This window comes from Microcaecilia unicolor, chromosome 3, assembly GCF_901765095.1.
Source record: "Microcaecilia unicolor chromosome 3, aMicUni1.1, whole genome shotgun sequence".
Lineage (NCBI taxonomy): Eukaryota > Metazoa > Chordata > Amphibia > Gymnophiona > Siphonopidae > Microcaecilia > Microcaecilia unicolor.
In genome coordinates this window covers 152,584,507-152,603,709 of record NC_044033.1, presented here as the reverse complement: position 1 = coordinate 152,603,709, position 19,203 = coordinate 152,584,507, and the positions used below count along the sequence as shown (strand labels likewise).

General features: G+C 43.1%; 1 protein-coding gene across 3 annotated transcripts in view; it reads right to left on the bottom strand.

The window, feature by feature from the left end:
- Positions 1–19,203, bottom strand: part of LOC115465775 (protein unc-93 homolog A-like) — a 135,003-nt gene that overhangs the window by 105,266 nt on the left and 10,534 nt on the right. For all 3 annotated transcript variants that reach the window (XM_030196490.1, XM_030196492.1, XM_030196491.1), the window contains exon 2: positions 13,708–13,891. In XM_030196490.1, coding sequence (XP_030052350.1) covers positions 13,708–13,794 — 87 coding nt within the window. In that variant the 5' untranslated portion in view covers positions 13,795–13,891. The remainder of the gene's footprint in view (positions 1–13,707; positions 13,892–19,203) is intronic.

Genomic DNA, 19,203 nt, shown 5'->3' with positions numbered 1-19,203 from the left:
ATATATACTCTCATTGGCACACCAATGGGCTCATTTTCGAAAGAGAAGGACGCCCATCTTTCAATAAGTACCTGCTTATAATGTGTGATTGTTCTTTGCTTTGAACTTGATGGTTAAGCAGATTATAAATGCCAGAAATAAATTAAATTACAGTGCATTAACTGCTTCTTAAGTGGCAATTATCAATGCTGATTGGCTTGCTAATAATTAAATTACGCATGCAAATCCAGAATACCACCAGATTTGTGCGCGCAATTTTGGTCACGCTATATAGAATCTGGAGGATAAAGGGCAAATCTATAAATTGGGCTCTTATATTTACCTGTGCATTACATGCATATATGTACAGAATAAAGTCATGTGTGCACATATGTATATAAATGGCAATTTCCTGGCTAAGCGCTATTTTATAAATGCCCACTTAACTGATACCACTAATATCACCACTAAAAGATATTTAAATTATAAAGAACAAAGATGGATTTATTCCTTGAATACAGTGAGTCCATTTGGTCTAAATGCAGAGAGCGAATGGGGAACTTTGATTTAGTCCTGGTGTTTTGTGATTGGCTGTTGGGAGGTCAGCTGTTTAAGTAGGGTATATTAGGAGAAGTTTTAGACACCGCAGCCATTTTGGTCATGAAAGAGCTGTGGCTGTAGATGTGTGCGGAATAAGTTGGAGAGGGTTTAGATATTGCACCATTTAACATTGGTGTTGTTTTGAAGGGACAGATCCTTGATAAAGCCTTGGGCCGTGAAACACGGCACATGTTGGAAAAAACAGCCCCCTTGCTGAATTGAACTTACTACTTAAAGATCAGTGTAAACCTTTTGAGAATTGAATCTCAACAAGATATTGTATTTATGAGTAATTTTGATAATGAAAGACTGATGACGTGAGAGCACGTAAAGCTTAGAGCAATGAAGTAGTGGAGCTCGGAGTTGTGCTGCTGAGGTCTATTAGAATGGACAAAGATTCATCTTAGGATCCTGAGTGGATGTGGTTATTTGTCACTTAACTGATACAGCAGGTATTTGCAAGGGGGTGTACACAGGGGAGGATCATCAGGAGGATATAGGAGTGCCTGCCACTTATGCGGCATGCGTGTCTGATGCACTTAGGCACACACAGGTATACCAGCTCTACGGCCACTGTAAATGCGAGTGCCTACATTTTGGCACACCGATACTGAGTTATGCTTATGTTGTATAATGGAATCTTGGTGCCTATGTTCTGTTATAGAATAGGCTTATGCCACGTGGCCTCAGGATGCCTAAATGGAAGTACCCAGCCAGTTTATAGAATCACCTCCATAGTGTGTGCCGATGAACATGTCTAGTTGTACACCTATGTCTAGAACATACATTTTTATCTAATGTGCCACTTGGCATTGGCACATCCAGATCAATGTGAACACTAGCCCCTGGATTCTATATAGCGCGCCTAGCATTCAGTGCCGACATCCAGGTGTATTCTGTAACAGCGCGCGTAACTTAATTGACTTAATAAGCCAATCAGTGTTGTTAACAGCACTTAACAAGCAATAACGAGCACTAATTGGCAATAATTAGAATTTATGCGCCCAATTCCCTAAGTGTATATAAAATACTGAGTGGAGTGGAATGGGTAGACGTGAATCATTTGTTTACTCGTTCCAAAAATACTAGGTCTAGGGGGTCACGCAATGAAGCTACAAATATTTCTTCACTCAGCGTGTAATTAAACTCTGGAATTCATTGCCAGAGAATGTAGTAAAAGCAGTTAGCTTAGCGGGGTTTAAATGTAGCATGATATGAGTGTAATTGTCAGAGTTATTGATTTTGCTGGATCAGATACAAATGTATATATAAAATATATACAGATGCAAAGACTTTAATTTCATATTCCCCCTTCCTCCTGGAAACTACTGATAACAAAAACTGGCTGGGTGGATACTAAGTCCATCAACACATCTCCAAAGAACAAAACTCTGAAGATGGACAGCAATCACAGACACTGGAGTTAACAAAAGACAGCAACATTCCACCTAAAAAGCCTATCTACTCTCAGACAAAGACTGTTTTAATCCTATCACATGCTTTCTGGATGTATATCACAGCAAATGTCCAGACAGAAAGTCTTATGATATCATTAAACATGTGACCAGTTACCGTGCTCCATCTCAAAACTAGACAAAGCCAGTTCTCAGCTATCCCTGAGTTTCATTGGATCGAGTACACCCCACCTGACTTCAGCCTAGGGTCCAACAAGAAATTATAAAAAGCCTGGAAAATGCCCAGTTCTTGCTCTTGCGCTCTTGTTCTCTTGCTTCTTCGCTCTGCCTCTTGCCTCTCTGCTGAACTTCACACACATCTAAAATAGGACTTTCTCCAGGCTCCAACAACAACTCTGCAACAAAAGACTTCTTTAGCAGCGAGGATCTCCATCATCACTCCAACCAGCAGCCTCCATCAAAGTGAGTTACCATTATCCAGCATAATTTATAATTCAGACTTTCTAATCTTGAAAGCACATTCCCCTTGTAAAAGATCCTTAAAAACTGCCTCTCTCTCTTGTAACATTATTACATTACCTGTATTGTAAATAAACATTTTAAAGTTAAATATATGGTCTTTATGTTCTGAGCACATGGCCTTAAACCTTACAGTTCAGGTTAATGTAATTCAACAAATATAGCATTTAATTCCCCCTTTTCTTACATATTCTTATTCTTATCATATTACCTTATATCTAATTGGTGAAGAAATAGAATAGAATATATGATAATATATTATTATTTTTATGTTTTTCATAAAAAAGGATTTGGATGGCTTCCTAAAGGAAAAGTCCATAGACCATTATTAAAATAGATTTGGGGAAAATCCACTGCTTATTTCTAGGATAAGCAGCAAAATGTATTGTACTGTTTTGGAATCCAGCCCCACCTGGCTTGGATGGGGGGGGGGGGGGGGGGGGAGGAGTCTTAACCCTAATATCAGCTTCAAGCTGTCTTAGTGTTAAGGTATATTCCGTCCATATGATCATAGAGCAGTGCTCTGATCATACAGGTGGAAAACCACAGAGCTCATTAAAAGGTTTGGATGGCTTCCTAAAGGAAAGTCCATAGACCATTACTAAAATGGACTTGGGGAAATCCACTGCTTATTTCTAGGATAAAAAGCATAAAATGAGTGGAGTGGAATGGGTAAATGTGAATCGCATGTTTACTCTTTCCAAAAATACTAGGACTAGGGGGCACACAAAATAGTAAATTTAAAACAAATCAGAGAAAATATTTCTTCACGCAATGTGTAATTAAACTTTGGAATTTGTTGTCAGAGAATGTAGTAAAAGCAGTTAGCTTAGCAGGGTTTTAAAAAGGTGTGGATAGCTTCCTAAAAGAAAAGTCCATAAGCAATTATTAAGATGGACTTGGGGAAAATCCACTGCTTATTTCTAGGATAAGGAGCATAAAATGCATTGTACTGGATTGGCCACTGTTGGAAACAGGATACTGGGCTTGATGGACCTTCGGTCTGTGTCAGTAAGGCAATACTTATGTACTTATATGAAGGTATGTGTCACAGAACCCAGGATGGTGAGCCACAAGTCCTCTGGGGAGGCGCAGAACAGAAGCGAACCAGGCACTGAATACAAACAAGATACCAGACATGGCAAATAGACAAAGCGCACTCAAGACAAGCAACAAGCACCAGCAGAAAAGAGAGATAGACCACTCAGGTGGGGTCGCAAGGCCGATACGGAACCCACTCATACAGAGTCCAAGTGTACTGGCCTCATGGCCGAACTGGAACTGAATCATACCAGAGGGAAGGGAAAAGAAACAGAACGGAATCTCTTGATCAAGTACTACTCAAGCAGTGCACACACACTGCACTAAACAGAGCCACAAACAAGGGGTCAAAAGACCCTACACACAGGCACAAACTGAAGGTGAAAAGACAACCCCACTTAGACTCACATGGTATGAACCAGAAGGAAAAGATAAGAAAACCACACAGGAAGGCAGCACAGGACTGGGCTTAGAACCACAGCTATAAATGAATAGTCCTAACCAAGTCAAACAGACATCACACAGAGAGGTAGCTCAAGGTTGAGCTAGTAGTCCCAGCTAAATGGAAGAGCTGTCCAATCGTGTCACAAAAGGCAGCTCAAGGCTGAGCTAGTAGTCACAGCTAAACAGAAGAACCACCCAATCAAACACAAACAGAACCAAACAGAGAGGATGCTCAGGGCTATGCTAGGACCACAGCTATAAACGAATAATGCTAACCAAGTCAAACAGAAATCACACAGAGAGGTAGCTCAAGGCTGAGCTAGTAGTCCCAGCTAAATGGAAGAGCTGTCCACTCATGCCACACAGAGAGGCAGCTCAAGGCTGAGCTAGTAGTCACAGCTAACAGAAGAACCACCCACTCAAACAGAACCAAACAGAGAGGATGCACAGGACTATGCTAGTAGACACAGCTAAACGGAAGAATGGCACACTCGTGCCACATAGAGAGACCGCTCAAGGCTGTGCTAGTAGACACAGCTAACAGGAAGAGCAACCCACTCAAACACAAACAGAAACCAAACAGAGAGGATGCACAGGACTATGCTAGTAGACACAGCTAAACAGAAGAATGGCCCGCTCGTGCCACACAGAGAGACCGCTCAAGGCTGCACTAGTAGACACAGCTAACAGGAAAAGCAACCCACTCAAACACAATCAAACAGAGAGGAGAGGGCTGTGCTAGTAGACACAGCTAAACGGAAGAACAGCCCACTCATGCCACACAGAGAGAACGCTCAAGGCTGAGCTAGTAGTCAAGGCTAACAGGAAGAGCAACCCACTCAAACTCAAAACAGAAACCTCACACTCAAACAGAAATCACATAGGGAAAACTCAAGACAAGGCCACATGGCCATAGTAAAGGAACACTCATGGCTGTGCCACACAGCGCTCAAGGACAAAAAGGAAGCCATTCATAGGAACACTCTAAGCTGTATTATATAGCACTCAGGGAAAAGGGAAGCCACTCAAAGGAATACTCAAGGGTGTGCCACCAGGTACTCAAGGAAAAAGGAAAGCCACTCAAAGGAATACTCAAGTGTTTGCCACCAGGCATTCAAAGGGAAAGGGAAGCAACTCATAGGAATACACAAGGCTGTGCCACATGGCCCTCACAGGTAAAGGGAAGCCACTCATAGGAATACACAAGGCTGTGCGACATGGTCCTCAAGGGTAAAGGGAAGCCACTCATAGGAATACACAAGGCTGTGCCACTTGGCACTCAAGGGTAAAGAGAAGCCACAACACTCGGGTAAAGGGAAGACACTCATAAAAATACACAAGGCTGGCCACACAGCACTCAAGGATAAAGGGAAGCCACTTATAGGAATACACAAGGCTGTGTCACAGAGTCAAATAACAGACACCAGAGACAAAGGGAAAAGCAAGCAAAAAAGGAAAGCTGCCTTTACATACACAAATCAGATAAGGAGCAATGCTCACAAGAATCAGACAAACACAGCAGACAAAGAGTTAAAGCATGCTAAAGGGAAGGGCTGCTTCTAATATACAAATCAGAAAGAAGCATGGCTTACACTGCAGTCAACAGTTTAAAGCAAGCAAAGGGAAAAACAAACAATGTTCTTACCAGCACTCAGCCAGCACCTACAGCCAGGTAGGGAAAGGAAAGGCAGGCAGAGACAGAGGAGAGAGAGCACACACAGCTGCACAGAAGCAAGGTAATCAAGGAAAGCAGCTAGGCTGGGGAAGTAAAGTAATCAAGGAAAGCAGCTGGACTGGCAACAACTGGCTCTCTGAACAGTGAAAGGTAACAAGGGAAACCACCATAGGCGGTTGGTGGTCCAACTGTTTGGGGAGGCTAAAGGGGGCGGGGTTGGGGTGGGGCCAGGGGTGGAGCTTAAATCCATAATTGTCTGATAACAAGCAGAAAAAATAAATAAATAAAAATAAAAGTCACAATTAATACCTTTTATTAAATTTAGATATTAGATATATATCATATGTCAAAGAATAAAGTGGTTGCTCAAAGCATATTCTAACCACAATCGCTCAGCTGCAAAACACTATGCACAACTTTGTCCAAAAACACACTCAGAACCTTACTGTACCATAAATATTACACTGGGCAGAACCTAATACACCAATATACCACCCATACAGAAAATGCAGACTGTCAACAATATGAAACAAGGGATCATATCATCATAATTCTCATGTAGAGCCACAAAACACCCTAATTCATGTTTAATGTGGGATAAAATGCCATAAATAAATAAATAAATATAAACTTTTAATGTTGAGCACCTGATTCTCAAAGTGGACATATTCCAAACACAATGAAAATAAAATGATCTTTTCTACCTTTGTTGTCTGGTGACTTTTTCTGATCATGCTGGCCCAGTATCCGTTCTGCTGCTATCTGTCCTCAGTGCAGGTCAGGAAGTCATCCTCCTTAAATATCTCCTTGGCAACCCAGGACACCTCCAGCCACCCCCCCCCCCCCCTGCTTTCCCAGCAGTAAGGTAAACAAACCATAAACCAATTTCTACAACTGCTAGAGGGCTTTCACTGCAGCTCCTGCTGTGAGGATGGAGGTAAATCAACAATTTAATCCCCTCAGAGCAGCTGGACTCCACAGCTGATCCATTCTGCTGCAGCAGGGGGGAGGCTTAGCCTCTCCAAGCCTCTTATACCGGGCGCCTATGGAAACCACACAAGGAAACAGAACAGGCTTATGCTGGAGAGCCTAGATAACAAGGAAGTAATCCATTTAGGTTCAAACTGGAACCACACACAGTGGCATACCAAGGGGGGGGGTGGTGGGGGCGGTCCGCCCTGGGTGTCAGTGGGTGGGGGGGGGTGCTCCGTCGGCACTGCGGGCAGCCCGCGTCTCCTGCCTCCATCCTGCTGTGCCTTAAAGAAAAATCTGAAAAGCGGCATGGCAGGCATGCTTCGTGTCTGCCCTGCCTGCTTGTAAAAGAAAGCGCCGGCAAACCTCCTCGGCTCATCGATGTCACGACGTCGCGTCGGGTCTTCCCTCACTGGGTCCCGTCGACAAGGAGATTTGCTGGCGTTTTCTTTTACAAGCAGGCAGGGCAGACACAAGCATGCCTGCCATGCTGCTTTTCAGATTTTTCTTTAAGGCACAGCAGGATGGAGGCAGGAGACGAGGGCTGCCGTCTCTCCACAAAGGTGGCAGGTGGGTCGAGTTGGGGGGCTTAGATGGGACAGGAGGACTGGGGAGGGGGTTTTCAAATGGGAGAAGGGGACAGGGGAGGGGGGCCTCAGATTGGAGAAGGAGTCTGGGGTGGGGAGGGGGTCTCAGATGGGAGAAGATGGGAGAAGGGGACTGGGGTGGGGTGGGGAGGGGGATCTCAGATGGGAAAAGGGGGTGGGGGTCTCAGATGGGAGAAGGGGGTGGGGAGAAGGGGGTGGGGGGGGTCTCAGATGGGAGAAGGGGACGTGGGGAGGGGAGTCTCAGATGGGAGAAGGGGACTAGGGTGGGGAGGGGGTCTCAGATGGGAGAAGAGGGGAGAAGGGGACTGGAGTCGGGAGGGGGATCTCATATGGGAGAAGAGGGGAGAAGGGGACGGGTGGGGAGAAGGGGGGGGTGGGGAAGGGGCCATGTGAGAAAATGGGAGCCATGCCTGGGGCTGGTGGGAAAATGGGTCTGGGGCTGAAAAGGGGTCCCTAATGCAAGGCATGTGGATGAAGGGAGCTGGAACTGGGGGGCTGAAAAGGAGGGTAGGTGGGATAAGGGGGCTAGTACTGGAACTGGGGGCTGAAAAGGGGCAGGGGCAGAAACTGGGGGGACTGGGGGCTGAAAAGGGGACAGGGAGAAGTGGCTGGGGCTGAAGCTCAGGACTGGTGAGAGAAAAGGGCTGGGGCTGAAACTGCGGACTGCTGGGATAGTGGGGCTGAAAAGGGGGGGCAAGTAGGAGATATGGGCTGGGGCTAGAACTAGGGGCAGGTGGGATAAGAGGGCTGGAACTGGGGGCTGAAAAAAGGGGCAGAGAGAGAGGGGACAGACGATGGGTGGATGGATGGGGGGGAGAGGGAGGGCAGACCCTGGATGGATGGGGGGGAGAGGGGAGAGCAGACCCTGGATGGATGGAAGGGGGTGAGGAAGTGCAGACCCTGGATGGATGGGGGGGAGAGGGAGGGCAGACAGTGAATGGAAGGGGGAGAGAGAGAGGGCAGACAGTGAATGGAAAGGGCAGGGAGAGAGGGCAGACATTGGATGGCGGGGACAGCAGAGAGGGCAGACACTGGATGGCAGAGAAAGAACGAAGACGGATGCTGGATGGAAGGAAGACAGTGAAAAGAAGATGAGGAAAGCAGAAACCAGAGACAACAAACTGTAAATAAAATATATATTTTTATTTTTTTGCTTTAGGATATAGTATTGTAGCTGTGTTAATAAATGTTTATAAATAGAACATGTAAATAAGGTAATCTTTTTATTGGACTAATTTTAATAAATGTTGACTAACGTTCAGAGAACAAAACCCCCTTCCTTAGGTCAGGTTAGGACACTGTAACACACTATACTGTATTGACCTGAGGAAGAAGGTTTTGGCCTCTGACAGCTAAATGTATTAGTCCAATAAAATGGTATTTTATTTTCTATATTTGTTTTATTTCTATTTGTTAATTTGTAAAGTGGTGATTGGCATTTGTTAGTTTTTTTCAAATTTACATCTGCTGTCTTTATATTTTGCACAGTACTAGGGGACATTTTCTGTTTCTGTGGTGTTGAATTGTATGCAGTCTGGCATTTTGGGGGTTCAGTTTAATTTTTGTCTAAATAGAAAGTTTATGATTACTTGTTATATAGTGGATTAGGGTGTATCTATGTTTGTGAAAAAAACATGACTTTCAGTTGGCATTGACTGTGCAGGATTGACGATCTGTACTATCTGTCTGGTTTCGTTTTACAATAGGTGAATTGATGTTCTAGTGCTCACTGTAGTGTTTAAGATGCTTTCTTTTTTCCTTGTGTGACTCGTAGAAATGCCTGCTTATGGTATGGTAGAATTGCTCTATAGGTCCTGAGTGTTTTGTATTCTCGGTATGCCTAGTACTGGATTTTGGAGGGGGGTGTTAAAAAATGACCGGCCCCGGGTGTCAACTACCCTAGGTACGCCACTGACCACACACACACACACACAGAAATACAGAACAGAGCTTTGCATGGGAGCAAAGTTAACAGGCAAGTAATCCATACAGGTTTAAACCAGAACCACACCCACACAGGGAAACAGAAGAGGGTTTTGCTTGAGAGCAAACTGAACAGGAAAGTAATCCATACAGATTCAAACCAAAACCACACACACAGGGCTCAGGGCTGTGCCCAGAGCCATAACTTAACAAGAAGACCAGTTCCCTCAGAATCAAACAACAGTACAACAAGAAAAGGAGAAAACAGACCTGTTGCAAAGGCAACACAGGAAAGCTCCCTGGGTCTGTATAAAGGGGTAGGCTGATGATATCACAAGAAGGAAATGAAGCAGAAGCAGGGAGACCAAAGCGAGGCTTGGCTAACAGGAAGAGCAACAACAAGAAAAAAGGCAGACTGGAGAGGTCACAGAGCTAGATACAGAGAAACAGTAGGTCTGGACATAAGGGCACAGCCACAACCGTGACAGCATGTTTTGGTTAGGACTATGGTGTACTTATGATATAGACGTTTATCTGCAATAATGGAACATTGTAAAAACATCCAGGGCAAAAAATAGGGCATTTTTGGCTAGACTTGTTTCAATAATGACTAAGTGCCAAAACGGTGCCCAAACTGATCAGATGTTCACTGAAGGGATAAAGGCATGACCTTCTTCTTAAATCTTCCATTGGTCACTAACCCCACCCCCTTCAAGAGGTGAAAGTGACAGTACATATCACGCTGTATGACAGCTGCAGATATAATAGCCATTCCTCTTAGAGCACCAAGCAGGTTCCTGGGGTAGCCTAGTGGTCGGTGCAGTGGACTGTAGAGAAGGGGACCCAGGCCCATATCCCACTCTGGTACACTTTTGGTTGAAAGTATGAGTACCCCAAAAAGCACAAAATACCTACTGAACCCACTATATGTGACACCTGCAGGCATAAGGGTTATTGTAGTGGTGTACAGTTGGGTACAATACATTTTTGGCTATTCCTGGAGGGCTCACCATACAATATAAGGGGGTTTTGATGTGATGTGTGATTGACATCTTTTATATGAAGGTCACTGCAGTGTCCCCTAGGCTGCACCATTGCTCTGCCAGTCTAGCAAAAATGCTGGCTCCCAGACATCCCATTGCATTTTTTTTTTTTGCATTTTTCCCTTGGATGTTTTTTGTTTGAAAATGGCCCTTAAAGAAAGACGCAGTGAGTACCAAACTGTAAATTTTGAACAGAAAGATAGATGTTTTTCTAGTTTGAAAATGACTATGTTTGTCACCAGATTTTTTGTATGTCATATCGATAAAATGCCCCTCTTGGACTCCTTGATATTCTGATAAATTAACATTTAGATTAATATTTTAAGTCTGTAATGAACTGATATATGATTGTAAGAAATTGTTCTGTATAAGTAAAATAATGCTTTATTAAGTCTTAATTAGATTAAGCCGCATAAGGTCGGAAATGTCCTCATGATAACATGCACATTTTTATGATACCGTGCAGTTTATTTAGAATTTTCTTGTGTGAATAGGGTATACAAACAGAATATCAAAAAATAAATTCCTCTGAAAACATGATTAGAGAAATTTCTTTTCATATATATATATATATAAACTTCAGTCTTCACAAGAAAAATGTATCAAAGGGAGGAAAAAGCTTCAACATTCATAGCATTTTTATTTAGAATTAAGGAGTTCTTGCTGTCATCATTGGCTGAAAAAAACTCCCTTCCAAATCACCATTCTTAAATTGAAAAATTTGTGTGAAAAAAAATGCTGTTAACACTTAAGCATGCCGAACTGTAACCTGAACATATCCCATGGTCTATGCCGGATATTTATTCCTTGTAGATCCTTGTGTATAATTATAGGGTATACAAACATACTTTTATTTTTTTTTTTGATCATTTGGTATTGAAATGAGTTATTGGAAGGGTGTTTTTGATACAACTTTAGGACTTTTGTTTTATAACCCTGAAAATATGAAACATACTGTCGTAAAGGGCAAGTGCCTGAAGCACTCAGAAAAGACAACAAGTAGTCAACATGCATCTTTCAGTTAGAACTACAGCTAGTTAAAGCAGGCAGATATGCAAGTTGGATTAGGCAACTGGTTTATGCTTTATTTCCTTTCTATACCACCTTTTGAGACAGTTTACAAGCTTATGCAAACAGAAATGAAACAGAACTCCAATAACCAACTGGAAAGGACAGAAAAAATGTAGGCAAGAATTAACACATCCCAGGAGGAACACAAAGGTGGGCCATATATAGGGGCAATTCTTTAACTGGGTCCTCCTTTTTAAGCACCCCAGTCTATGTGGTGAGATTCCATTATAGAATGCTAGTGTAACCTGGTATTGGTCTGCCTAACATATACATGCCCGCAATTACACCAGCCATAGACCTTGAATAACTGCAGGCACCCACAGAGCAACAGAGCTGTGAAACATAACTCTCGGTATAGTCCGATGGTTATTTCTTGTGTTTTCCTTGAGAATTGAAGCTGTTTATTTTGTTTGTATATATTTGTTATGCAACTCTGTCCGTTTCCCCTTGTGCAGGATCAGATGAACAGTATACATTAGCATACACCGTACTCTCAGACTCCCGAGGCAGTCGCCTATGCGCTGAAACACAGCCGCTGTGTCGAGTCTTTTGGTGTATTTTCAACAAGACATCATGCATTAGAATCATTGCGTCTCCCTTGTGTCCTTGGAAGAGCCTACCCTCCCTACATTTTGATCAGTGTGTGCTACTGTTGTATGGATAGCGCATTCCTCCATGCTTTGTGGTTGTTCTCTCCCATAACTACAGGCACCAATGGTTACCATATGGCTCCAGAAAAAGGAGGGCAGATTGAGCCAGTCCACATTTTACTTCCATTGAAAGCAGTAGAAGTAAAACCCGGACTGGCTCAATCTGTCCTTTTTGTGGAGCTATATGGTAATCCCACACATGCAGCAATGGTGCTCATAATTTACAGTATCCTGTAAGTGGCAGGTGTGTCAGCACTGCCCCTGTGAATACTCCCCTTGCAATTATGAGCTGTTAGGTCTCTTAGGAGCACCCATACAGAATGCGCTTAGATGGTTTGTTACCTCATACATAAGTACATGTACATTTATGTACCCAAGTGGCTCATAAATGTGGGTGTTCTGATATAGAATTAGCCTGAAAATTAAGGTTGCCAACTGTATCCAGATTTGCCCAACAGATTTGATCCACTTCTGAGTTTACCCATTGCATGCAGGGACTCGTAGTTCTGATGTCCTCATTGCATTCCCTAAGAAAAGCAAGACTGCAAGTCTCTGCATGAAATGGGGTAAATCCAGGAGTAGATCAACCTTGTTGGGCGAACCTGAATCAAGTTGGCAACCTTACCAAAAATGCAGCTGAATTTTGTAATCTAACGTGCACAAATACACTGTGCACACTACCTCCATAAACACATAATAAGCAGCTAATTATGTGCCTGCCTGCCTGCCTGTTTTATGTTTAACTTTGTTTTTATTTTCAAACCAAAGAATTACACAGAGAACCAGTACAGCCAGTAATATAAATCCCAATAACAACAACTTCTTCCCCCCTAGTCTCATCCCCCCTTCCAGAAATCCAGCAAAGATACCAGGATGAACTCTCATAACACATCAGTTGGTCCAGTGGATATCAACTAAAGTCAAAAATGTAATAGCCTACTTCGTGCTGACTCAGGGCTAGATGCACTAACCCCACGTAAAGAGCCCTTTCCTTACCGATGAAGGAAATTGCATGCAAATGAGCTGCTCGCTGTTAGCTCATTTGCATATGATTTTCTTCCTTCCAGTCGGCCAGCTGAGCATGCGCAGAGCAGCCAATTGTTATGCTGGCTGCTCTGCATGCCAAAGACGTTCTTTACAAAAAAAAGGATGTCCCTGACGAGCACTGGACGTTTTCCTTCAACTTTTGTGATTGGCATCCTTACCCCGGACGTGTTTTTCTTACGTGCCTGAAATTACCACAGCCATGGAGGTTCTCTCAACGTTCTCTCATCCCCTCCAAGGTTGTTTTCAGCTTGCGCCCCCACCCCCCCAGGATCAGGACGTGCGAGGACATCCAAAACAAAACTATTTGGACGTCCCTCTCTCCAGGTCTCTCTCAGCCAATCACAGTGCGTTTAGCTGTCACCGGCATCAGCTAAACGTGCTGTGATTGGCTGAGAGAGTCCTGGAGGGAGGGACGTCCAAATAGTTTTGATCTGGACGTCCTCGCAGGTCCCGATCTTGTGGGGGGGGGGGGGGGATGAGGAGAATGTTGAGAGAACCTCCATGGTTTATCTTAACCTACTGACTTATAATGACTTGTCATGGATTATTTTACCACAAATTGTGCTATTTTAGCATAGGTTCTCAGCAAGACTTATGATAAAATAACCCATCTTAACGGTAGCCCACGTTGATAACTCCCCCCCCCCCCCCCCACCACCAAGTGGTACCTGAAAATGTGCAGCATACCAATGTTTGATGAGAGACACATGATTCACTTACCTGCAAACTCTGAAGTCCTCCAAACGCAGTAAAGAGCAGCAAAAATCCAAAAGAAATGATGAGGATATTTTTGAGGTGTTTCCCCATTTTTTTTCTAGCTCAGAGAAAGTACACACAACTCAAATGTTTTTAAATTAGATTCCTGGAGCTCTGATATCCTCCAAAAGACTGACTCCAAATATAGCTGTAATAGAAAGTGATATGCCAGATATATCTCTCCATTTGAACTTTATGTAGAAAAGCACACATAATAACCTGTTATTCATTCACCTAATGTAGCGTAATAATAACCATTATTATCCAGCACAGCATACAATTAGGATTTTTATTAGGCTATGCCTCTTTCTGACCCTTATATCCAAGTACATAAGTCAACTATAATAGTGTTAGTTTTCTTTTGCAATCAACAACATGTTTTGTCAGGCTAGGCTTACTGCAGGGAGGGGGACATCATGCATGTTAACTGCATACCTGCTGTAGGAAACATGATTTTGTTTATAAATATATCACCATCCAGCTTATAATCGAAAGACAAAAACGCCTATATTGCGACCTAAATCGGGAGATAGGCGTTTATCTCCCAAAAACGAATAACGCGGTATAATCGAAAGCCGAACTTGGACGTTTTCAACTGCACTCCATCGCGGAAGCGTACAAAGTTGACAGGGGCGTGTCAGAGGCGTGGTGAAGGTGGGACTGGGGCGTGGTTATCACCCGAACAGAGATGGGCGCCTTTCGCCGATAATGGAAAAAAAGTATGCGTTTGTAGCTAGAATTTAGGGCACTTTTCCTGGACCCTGTTTTTTCACGAATAAGGCCCAAAAAGTGCCCTAAATGACCAGATTACCACTGGAGGGAATCGGGGATGACCTCCCCTGACTCCCCCAGTGGTCACTAACCCCCTCCCACCACAAAAAATGATGTTTCACAACTTTTTATTTTCACCCTCAAATGTCATACCCACCTCCCTGGCAGCAGTATGCAGGTCCCTGGAGCAGTTGTTAGGGGGTGCAGTGGACTTCAGGCAGGTGGACCCAGGCCCATCCCCCCCCTACCTGTTACAATTGTGCTGCTTAATGCTTAGTCGTCCAACCCCCCCAAACCCACTGTACCCACATGTAGGTGCCCCCCTTCACCCCTTAGGGCTATAGTAATGGTGTAGACTTGTGGGCAGTGGGTTTTGAGGGGGATTTGGGGGGCTCAACACACAAGGGAAGGGTGCTATGCACCTGGGAGCTCTTTTACCTTTTTTTTGTTTTTGTAAAAGTGCCCCCTAGGATGCCCGGTTGGTGTCCTGGCATGTGAGGGAGACCAGTGCACTATGACTCCTGGCCCCTCCCACGAACAAATGCCTTGCATTTATTCGTTTTTGAGCTGGGCGCTTTCATTTTCCATTATCACTGAAAAACAAAAACGCCCAGCTCACAAATTGTCGAATAAAACATGGACGTCTATTTTTTCCGAAAATACGGTTCGGTCCGCCCCCTTCACGGACTCGTTCTCGGAGATAAACGCCCATGGAGATAGACGTTTTCATTCAATTATGCCCCTCTCTATCTATCTCTCCAGAAGGGGATGAATAGCGTATTGGTTATAGCAGCAGACTGAGAACCACGGTTCAAATTCCACTGTACTTCCTTGTAATCTTGGGCAAGTCATTTAACCCTCCATTGTCTCAAGCACAAATTTAGATTGTAAGCCCTCTGGGAGCCAGAAAATACCTACTATAGCTGAATAAAACTCACCTTGAGCTTTAACTGAAAAAGGTGTGAGCTAAATCCAAAATTCCTTTCCTTCCCTATATATCTAAAGACAAAGATCTAGATTAATAGGGTCCACTATTCTAAAGCAAATAACCACATAACAGCTGTCATTATCCAGATGTTAATGCTGACCAGAGCTATCCATGAACATATACTGCTCAATATTCAAAGCAATTTAAATGGCCAGAAGTCCAGGCCATTTAAATTGCTTGTCTGGAGCTAACTATGAACATTAAGCAGCACTAAACTGGATTGTACCGCCGAATATTCATAAGCGTTATCCAGCCACGTATGCCTGAATATTCAATGCTGATGTCTGGATATGATCAGGTATTGAATATCTGGGAATAAAGCCGGTGGTGGCCAAAATAAATGCTGAAAAGAAACAGGTGGAAAAACAACTTCAAGGGATCAATCCAAGACAAGGGGTGAGATGCTCCAGAAAAACTTTATTAAGGACCCAACACGGTCCGTGTTTCGGTTTTTAAAAAAACCTTCATCAGGGGTCAATCAGTAGTTGCACAGAGGATATACTGACAGACAATGGAGCTCATAAAATGTAGTCTCTTCCAGTATAGAATAGGCTCCACATATGTACCCCGTCTGTTTTAACTTGCACAAATCCACCTTACCCAGGCTTTGAGGTGGGGGACGGGGAGACGAAGAAGGCGAGCTAAGGCGAGTGCAGTTCAGTCTGCTGTACGACCGTGCCTGTAAACAACTCGAATTGTGTAAAGTCACAGCGACCCCGTTACAGCTGTTACGGGGTCGCTGTGACTTTACACAATTCGAGTTGTTTACAGGCACGGTCGTACAGCAGACTGAACTGCACTCGCCTTAGCTCGCCTTCTTCGTCTCCCCGTCCCCCACCTCAAAGCCTGGGTAAGGTGGATTTGTGCAAGTTAAAACAGACGGGGTACATATGTGGAGCCTATTCTATACTGGAAGAGACTACATTTTATGAGCTCCATTGTCTGTCAGTATATCCTCTGTGCAACTACTGATTGACCCCTGATGAAGGTTTTTTTAAAAACCGAAACACGGACCGTGTTGGGTCCTTAATAAAGTTTTTCTGGAGCATCTCACCCCTTGTCTTGGATTGATCCCTTGAAGTTGTTTTTCCACCTGTTTTTTTTCTGTGTTGGACTTTTGTGGAAATTTTTGGACCTCTTTTGTTTCTGCAAAATGAATGCTGACCATTGCTGGCTGAATATCAACCAGATAAAATTTTATGTATCCAAAAAAGGGGCAGAATTCAGGGCATGCTGCAGGACTCTAGCGACTTCCTGAATCAGAATATCATTGTGACGTCTGACATAGGCGTTTCACACTCCGAAACACAGACTGTGTCGGGTCCTACTGTACAAATACTGAATAAAGTATGTCTCAAGAACCAGTTCCTCTACTCCCTTCTGATTGGCATCATTTAGATATATAATATACGAGTGTGAGTGGCATAATTCAGCTGCTAAGGGGGCAATTCTATAAAGAGATGTCAAGAAAAGGGTGAGAGGCAGTGTTCTATAAACCCCTCACAGACCGTTTGTGCAAAAGATTCCATCGTATGTCAGGGACTCCACTGATATTATAAATACTTCAGGTTCAATGCAATGTATAGGAGATTTTCTGTTAGTTACATTGCATGTGGCTGATGCCATTAATATAATTATAAACACCATTAACGAAAAAGATTGTAACCTTAGGATACCAAATGAGTTTATAATAGAGATAGCTACCTAAGGTTACAATCTTTTTCGTTAATGGTGTTTATAATTATATTAATGGCATCAGCCACATGCAATGTAACTAACAGAAAATCTCCTATACATTGCATTGAACCTGAAGTATTTATAATATCAGTGGAGTCCCTGACATACGATGGAATCTTTTGCACAAACGGTCTGTGAGGGGTTTATAGAACACTGCCTCTCACCCTTTTCTTGACATCTCTTTATAGAATTGCCCCCTTAGCAGCTGAATTATGCCACTCACACTCGTATATTATATATCTAAATGAATTGTTTTGCTTTTGATGGTAACTTCTACCAACAAATTAAGGGGACGGCCATGTGTGCCACCATGGCGCCCTCTGTAGCACACTTATACATGTCCAATTTTGAAAAGAAATTTCTCACTGAACACTAATATAGTAAGAACATCAAACTTTGGAAAAGATACATTGATTACATTCTTATCATATGGCAGGGTGATGTACCTGAGCTTAATAAATTTTACTCCTGCCTTAATCAGCAGGACCCACACATCAAATTTCAAATGCACTTTGACAGTACAACTGTTCCTTTTTTGGATATTCAGATTTCCTTCCCTGATAACATATTCATAACTGGTATCTTCAGGAAGCCCACTGATGTTAACAAGTTGCTAAATTATCATAGTTGTTACAGTCAGGCATTGAAGAAAAATCTCCCTTATAGGCAGTTCCTCAGATTGAAAAGACTGTGCACTAGCAATGCGACATATGTGAAAAAGTCCAAAGAAATGAAAAATAGATTTAAAGAGAAAGGGTACCCAACAAAATGCATTGACACTTGTTACCAATGGGCTGCCACCATAGATAGGAAAAATACAGTAAGGCTGAAATCTGATAGGATTATGTGTCTCTTACCAGTCACACATATGTCAAATGATCTAATCAAGATCCTTAAAAAAAACATTGGCATGTCATCCAAAACATCAATTATTTTTAAAATAACGGGATAATATGATTGTTTACAAAAGGGAAAGAAATTTGAGGGACATGCTTGTTGCATCTTCATTACAGACTGATGTTGTAAAAAAAAAAAAACCTTTTAGTCGAGTCATTTTAAATGTGGGTTCTGTTTAGTATGTGTAGTTAATTTGCAGATTAAAACATTTATTCATCAGGCTACTGGTGAAGAATTCAAATTGAGACACTTCTCCAATTGCAAAACTCTTGGTGTGGTGTATGCTGCCATTTGCTCCTGTAATCTTATCTACATTGGCAAGACCAAAAGAAGATTTAATCTAAGAATTATTGAGCATAAGAATGCCATCAGAAGATGTATGCAATTCAGGTCTTATATACTGCTAATATCCTCTTCATAGGGTTCAGTGTGGTGTACATTCTTTACATTATATAGTTATAACATTGCATTAGGAGTTTAAGCAGTAAACTGTGGGAGAGAAGTGGAATAGGATAGGGGACCAAAAGGCGGAATTAGGGGATGCATGAGTGTGGGGTGGAGCAGGGCCACCGAGAGACTGGGCCAGGCCCGGGACAAGGCCGCCCCCCCCCCCACCTGAGGTCGCTGGGCCCCCCCTCCACCCGCCACTGGGCCCTCTCTCCACCCCCGGGCCCTCTGCACTGACCTTAAGTGCCTCACTTTCGTTGCCAGAGAATGTGGTAAAGGTGGTTAGCTTAGCGGAGTTTAAAAAAGGTTTGGACAGCTTCCTAAAGGAAAAGTCCAAAGACCATTATTAAATGGACTTGGGGAAAATCCACTATTTCTGGGATAAGCAGTATAAAATGTTTTGTTCTTTTTTGGGATCTTGCTAGGTATTTATGACCTGGATTGGCCACTGTTGTAAACAGGATGCTGGGATTAATACCATCCGGTCCAGGAGATTTTCTACTCTTCAGTTTGTAGAACTGCCCCATTACATCCTCCAGGTTTATAGAGAATTCATTCAGTTTCTCCGACTCCTCAGCTTCAAATACCATTTCTTGCACCGGTATCTCACCCAAATCTTC